The following is a 7,315-nucleotide window of genomic DNA, read 5'->3' on the forward strand; positions in this document are numbered from 1 at the left end:
GTACGGTGCACTTCCTTCTGTGATGGGTTGCACATTACAGCATTTTCAGATTCGCCAGTGCTGTTGTTTTCTTTTTGTTTTGCTGTTTCTAAATGTATTTGTAATAATTTAGATCGGATTCATCTTTGTCCAATCTCTGATTGGTGGAATGGCTTGGTAGTCCGAGATGGCCACGCCTCCCGACTCCTCCCACACCAGCGAAATACTGGACAAAGTTTGGGAAAGTTTGACAGAGCGAGTCGGGACAGTGGGAAGGGAAGGACATGTATGAGCGTCTGCATTAGCACATGAAGAACGACACCGTTATCTTTAAACATTCACGGAAAATGAAGCATTGCGGGAAGGAATATACTTAACCAACCAAGCAAAAACCTTTCTGGAAAGAATACAGAAAGAAACTTTTTTTTTTGTTTTAAGGAAACATATTGGAAATAAATATTACACAAAAGCAGGTATGTATATGATTACGATTCCTTTTATTATTATTATTATTATTATTATTATTATTATTATTATTATTATTATTATTACGTTTCTCATTTGTATTTGAACACATATTATTATATGTTCAAATACTAGGATACAGAGACGAACTGTTGTTTGTTTAATAATTAATAGAGTACATCACATATCAGCAAAGTAAGTGAGCAAATATCATAGTGTACAGTTAAAAGTGTGAAGATGCTGTTAAACCCAGATTAGGTGGTTTGCGGTAGGTTGTGTATACCATGGTGAAGTATAACGAGGCGTATGGTTAAACGAGAAGGAAGCGTAAGGGAATGGCACGGGGAAACGTGTTTGAGCAGAGCGCGTAAAATATATAAACGATGGTAGAACATGGAGTCTAGGAATGGGAAAAAAAAACACCGGGGAATTAGGTTTGCAAAAAACTGTTGTTTTTGTACGTGGTCCAATTAATCTCTCTATGTATCATAGATAACATCGTTATGAACGCGTGTGTCGTGTTGTGATTAATAGAATGCGTATGCCGTTTGCAGAGATACCTCTGTTTTCTTTGTTTCTACAGAACCTGCTGTTATTACTGTGTTTTTGGGGGTTAATAATTATTTAACGCGCCTAATTCCAGTGCAGTCAAGCTTGTATTAATCCATCGGAGTGGAAGGACAGCCTAGAAAAGGTCCCCATAGTATTTCAAGTTAGCTGTAACATTTTATCAGCAATTCTGGTTTTACGTGGTATTTTTTTTTTTTCAGTTTTCTCATGGTTATACTGTGGATTTACCACAGGTCACCCTGGTGTGCTATATTAGTATTTCACATACCTCACTAATCTTTACAACACTTTCCTGTGCTTTACCGTGCTTTCACTCTGCCTGATTACGCTTGGCTGTGCTTTTGCTATTGGAAGGGAAGGGCAAACAAGATGGTCTGAGCTCCTGATAGCTTGAGCTCTAAAGACAAGTTAAGATAATCAGATTATCAGCCTGGAAGAGAGACGGGTTAGGCTGAGGGTAAGGGCTACGTTTAGGGTTAGGGCTGTAGAAACCCAAACGCTGTTCCCAAGTCAACTGCTTCAGTACACAGTGTGGGGTCACAGGATGCAAATGAAATCCGAGGTTCAGAATAGAAAGTAGGGAGGAAGCAGTTTTATTTGTACTGGGAATGCATGGTAGTTCTTCACTACCAGGTGAATGCATTACAAAGAAACAGTTAGATTCTGCCCTGTGCATTTAGGTGGGTAAGGGCTGGTAAGAGACAGGTTACTGCATAGGTCAGGTGAGAGCAGGGGTGGCCAAAGTTGGCCCTTCCTCTCCTGGTCTTTGTTCCAGCCCTGTTCTAAATTGTTTAATTGAACCAATCCAGACCCTGAAGTAGTTCATTGTCTAATTTTACCTGTTAAACCTGGAGTGGAACTGCCCTCCAGGACCGGATTGGACAGCCCTGACAAAGCTGGTGTTTTTATTCCATTTCTGCCTTTTTGATGCATTCTGTGTATTACAGAGAATTCAGTTTTATTCTGTACTGACTCGCTGTTTTTTTTTTGTTTTATTTTTTATTCTTACAGATAAGCTCCTGAAAAGTTTTACCGCATTGCAACATGTGGACTTCTTAGAAAAAGTTTCGCATCAGTGTGTCAAGTGCGCCCTCGTGTGTATGAGAACGGGACTGTGCTTCGAAAAAAAAAAAAGGTGTGGAAAGTTATGGACTGAACAGAGCAGAGCTGGAGCTGCAGAATGGAAGGGTACGATAACCAGAGCCGCATGGAGATCGGCATGGACCCCACCATCGTCCTCCACTACAACAGCTCGGGGAAGTGGGGTCGGCAGAAGGGCATTGACACGGGCAAGACTGTAGTGCTGCTAGTCATCTGCTCCTTCATCCTGCTGGAGAACGTCATGGTGCTCCTCGCCGTGTGGAAGAACAAGAAGTTCCACAACCGCATGTACTACTTCATCGGGAACCTGGCCCTGTCTGACCTCCTGGCCGGCGTGGCCTACGTGGTCAATATCTTCAGTTCTGGGCGGCGTACCTTCTTCCTGACCCCCATGCAGTGGTTCATGAGGGAGGGCAGCATGTTCGTGGCCCTGAGCGCCTCCACGTTCAGCCTGCTGGCCATCGGCATTGAGAGACACATGACCATGGTCAACATGAAGCCCTACGGCGCCACCAAGAGGTACCGGCTCTTCGTGTTGCTGGGCTCTTGCTGGCTGGTCTCCATCTTCCTCAGCGCTCTGCCCAGCCTGGGCTGGAACTGCATGGGGAACCTGCCTTCATGCTCCACCGTCCTGCCCCTGTACTCCAAGAGCTACCTGGCCATCTGCATCACCATCTTCACTGGCATCCTCCTGGCCATCGTGATCCTGTACGTGCGCATCTACCGGCTGGTCAACTCCAGCAGCCAGCGGGTCACCTCCAGGCAGCAGGGACGCTTCTCCGAGCGCTCCATGGCGCTGCTGCGGACCGTGGCGATCGTCCTGGGGGTGTTCATCATCTGCTGGGGGCCCCTCTTCGTGCTGCTCATGCTGGACGTGGCCTGCAGCCCCCAGGAGTGCCCGTTTCTCTACAAAGTGGACTGGTCCATCGCCCTGGCCGTCCTGAACTCGGCCCTCAACCCTCTCATCTACACCCTGTCCAGCCGGGAGATGAGGAGCGCCTTCTTCAAGCTGCTGTGCTGCTGCGAGCTCAGAGCGAAGGAGGTCAAGAACGTGACCCTCACCCCGACTGTGGACAAGAGCCACAGCAAATCCAGCAGCGGCGGTAGCCCCCCGAAACCACGGGAGGACACGGACCCCCCCCCTGCCGTCGTGCTCATATCGGCCGTGCTCGTCAAAGCCAGCGGGATTTCCCCCCAAAAGGACAAATTCTGACGGGACGTACAGTGTCGTACTAACGAATAAACTTGTATTGAAAGAGTGTGCAGCCCAGCCAGGCTACTTACTTGTGAGATATAAAACTGCCTGGGATTATCTGATATTCAGAGGGACCTGTGATCAAATGGATTACAAATTCGTCCCTTTCGTTTTGGTGATGTCATACTGCTCTAACAGTGTGGTTTTTCTTACAGATAAAGTTTATTTTTACTTTTTAAGCCCAAATAACTATTTCAAAATACTGTGCCTCTGAAAAGAGTGGACCGCGTTGCTATAATCTTTTTGTCTTTACAAATCAGTGTAACCCTTTATACTGCCTGTACATATTGGCAGATTATCGTGACTTTGATTTTGAATTGGGATCCACGCATGTATATAAGCTGTACATATGAATGTAAAAGTGATTTGTTTTTATCGAGTTGTAATTTATTTTCCAACAGAAGAACCAGCCGCAGTATTACTGTTCTGAACATTTTGAGACTGAATTATTGGGCTGCAAGACAGTCAGGTGATGGAATTATGCATGAAAATGGATCTTAAAACATTGGTTAGCACTTATTTAAAATGCCATTGGAATGAAATTACATAAACATATTGCAGTTAAAAAAAATAATACAGAGCACTCTAGCAGAAATTATTTTTGTAAAATAAACGGAGAAAAAATGGGGATATTTTAATCAGAGAAGACAGTGTTTTAAATAAAAAACAATGATCTGTCATGTATGACCGCAGCATCTTTTTGTGTTGTTATCACACTAGTCTACATTGACATCTGTGTACTGTACATATATCTTTCCAAATAGAGCACTTTAACAAAAAAACAATGTGACAGAAATACAAATTACAATATTGTGTGGATGTGCTCGTTGCTTCTGTGTGTTTTTTTTTTCTGACTTCACAGGGTCAGTTTACAGCTCGACTTGCATTGCAATGCATTCTGGTACTTGTAGTCCTGCTTCTCTTGGAGTCCCAAAGGAACCTCAGTGCATTCTGGTACTTGTAGTCCTACTTCTCTTAGAGTCCCAAAGTAACCTCAATGCATTTGAGATGCAAGTTAAAAAAAATAAGAACTGCCCCAGTGAAGGTGTATATCAGCCTAGCACAGAGGTCTCCTGGTTTCCACTCCACCCGAGTTCTCAATTACTTAATTGAACCAATTATTTTTTTAATTGGTCAACACTAACATTTTTTCCAGCTATTGAAGATACTCAGAAAACCTGCAGGATTGTGGCTCTCCAGGACCAGGGCTGACCACCTCTGGCCTAGCACATTCGTTAATGCTGGCGAGTTTCCCAGACAGTGATTTTGCCAGCACTGTAAAACACGGTACGCAGCCAATTAAAACATTAGGTAATATCTAAGGGAAAGTCACATCAAAACAACTCCCATTTGGGGAGTGTGTTTTTGAATCCACACTGGGAACACAAGCAGTCCTGTATGGGCAGATTTAATTGATGTTTAATTATAAACTGGTGAGGCTTCCAGCCCTGCAGCTGTGCACCCGAGCCTGGAGTTCCAGCCTCCGCTCCGGAGTCGAAGTCCTGGGTAGACATGGGTCTGAATGCACCCGAGCCTGGAGCTCCAGCCTCCACTCCGGAGTCGAGGTCCTGGGTAGACATGGGTCTGAATGCACCCGAGCCTGGAGCTCCAGCCTCCGCTCTGGAGCCGAGGTCCTGGGTAGACATGGGTCTGAATGCACCCGAGCCTGGAGTTCCAGCCTCCGCTCCGGAGTCGAGATCCTGGGCAGACATGGGTCTGAATGCACCCGAGCCTGGAGCTCCAGCCTCCGCTCCGGAGTCGAGGTCCTGGGTAGACATGGGTCTGAATGCACCCGAGCCTGGAGTTCCAGCCTCCGCTCCGGAGTCGAGGTCCTGGGTAGACATGGGTCTGAATGCACCCGAGCCTGGAGTTCCAGCCTCCGCTCCGGAGTCGAGGTCCTGGGTAGACATGGGTCTGAATGCACCCGAGCCTGGAGTTCCAGCCTCCGCTCCGGAGTCGAGGTCCTGGGTAGACATGGGTCTGAATGCACCCGAGCCTGGAGTTCCAGCCTCTGCTCCGGAGTCGAGGTCCTGGGCAGACATGGGTCTGAATGCACCCGAGCCTGGAGCTCCAGCCTCCGCTCCGGAGTCGAAGTCCTGGGTAGACATGGGTCTGAATGCACCCGAGCCTGGAGTTCCAGCCTCCACTCCGGAGTCGAGGTCCTGGGTAGACATGGGTCTGAATGCACCCGAGCCTGGAGCTCCAGCCTCCACTCCGGCGTCGAGGTCCTGGGCAGACATGGGTCTGAATGCACCCAAGCCTGGAGCTCCAGCCTCCACTCCGGAGTCGAGGTCCTGGGCAGACATGGGTCTGAATGCACCCGAGCCTGGAGCTCCAGCCTATGCTTTACCATACCTGTCTGGACTTCTCAATGCTTACCTAATCTTTACCATGCTTTAAGTGTGCTTTGTCACACTTTGCTATGCTTTTACCCTGGAAAACTACAATATACTTACTGAACATAATAACTGTAATTATTATATGACTCACTATATATAATAATCACATATATAGATATATATATATAGTGTGTTAGCATTGTCTTAAAAAAACATTTACTTAGAAAAGTGGATAACAGTGACAGTTTCACTGCCACCCTAATCATTGTGCATTGAAACTTTTTTTTTCAGAGTGTTGTGTCTTCAGCGACATTTCTAAGTGAAGTCCATAGTTAATAATAATGAATTACTTAATAATTAAAAAGTCTTTTAATTTGTTTTACATGCATGCCTGTGTGAGAGTGCATTAGACGAATAGCCTCATTATCATTCGCTCTGTTCTCCAGTCTAGCCCGGGGCACGGCTCCCCCTTCAATAATGCAGCGTCGCTCGGCAGAGGGATGGAAGCATGCTGCCTGTGAACCTGCTCTCTGTTGTGTCTGCTTGAGATGGGCAGACACCCTGGAGCCACTTGAGGAACACTGGTTACAAAATGTTTGAATCCACTGCGAGGGGAAATGGTTGTAAATATCAAATAGTCGCTAGGTGCCTGACCTTCATATCCTATTCCAGGGTGTCCAGTCACGGTCCTGGAGGGTCATTCCACTCCAGGCTTAACCGGTAAAATGATATAATGAACTACTTCAGGGTCTGGATGGAGGTTTAATTGGTTCAGACTGGTTCAGACTAGCAGAGAGACAAAGTTCAGTAAAGGGGCTGAACCTTGCTGGCTGTTTCAAGCTGTAATAAACAAGTTTTCAGAATGATTCTCTCACCTCTGATTTTAGTATAATATCATTCATTTTGCAGAAGATTAGTTTAAGTTTTCCATGTGTTATTTTCACTTTGGCTCAAGTCAATTTATACTGACATCACAGACTAAATGCACTTCCTGCGCAACAGGCAAATGGACCCCCACACCAAGTGACTTATTAGTTATGTTTTACTGTATTGCGTTGCCTGCTTATGAGTCTGAGGTACATTGTTACCCACAAGAATCCTGCTACACTCACCTGCCACAGGACAGTAAACTGGGAAAAACATTCTTAAAAAATAAAAATAAATGAAAAATGTCATTTTGAATGACAAAAAACGGCCAATCTGTCTTTTGACAAGCGCTATATATATATATATATATATATATATATATATATATATATATATATATATATATATATATATATATATATATATATATATATATATATATATATATATATATATATATATATATATATATAATGTGGGCAGCAGTGTGGAGTAGTGGTTAGGGCACTGGACTCTTGACCGGAGGGTTGTGGGTTCAATCCCCAGTGGGGGACACTGCTGTTGTACCTTTGAGCAAGGTACTTTACCTAGATTGCTCCAGTAAAAACCCAACTGTATAAATGGGCAATTGTATGTAAAAATAATGTGATAACTGTATAATGTGAAATAATGTATAATGTGATATCTTGTAACAATTGTAAGTCGCCCTGGATAAGGACGTCTGCTAAGAAATTAATAA

At 44.8% G+C, this 7,315-nt stretch overlaps 1 protein-coding gene across 1 annotated transcript; it reads left to right on the plus strand.

Annotated features, from left to right (window-relative positions):
* The first annotated feature begins 232 nt into the window (after window positions 1-232).
* Window positions 233-4,048, plus strand: LOC117428884 (sphingosine 1-phosphate receptor 3-like). The gene is made up of 2 exons (XM_034047870.3): window positions 233-452; window positions 2,026-4,048. Exon 2 carries the CDS (start codon window positions 2,195-2,197, stop codon window positions 3,326-3,328), a length of 1,134 nt encoding a protein of 377 aa, XP_033903761.3. The 5' UTR covers window positions 233-452; window positions 2,026-2,194; the 3' UTR covers window positions 3,329-4,048.
* Window positions 4,049-7,315: the final 3,267 nt, after the last annotated feature.

This window comes from Acipenser ruthenus, chromosome 49 (genome assembly GCF_902713425.1).
Source record: "Acipenser ruthenus chromosome 49, fAciRut3.2 maternal haplotype, whole genome shotgun sequence".
Classification (NCBI taxonomy): domain Eukaryota; kingdom Metazoa; phylum Chordata; class Actinopteri; order Acipenseriformes; family Acipenseridae; genus Acipenser; species Acipenser ruthenus.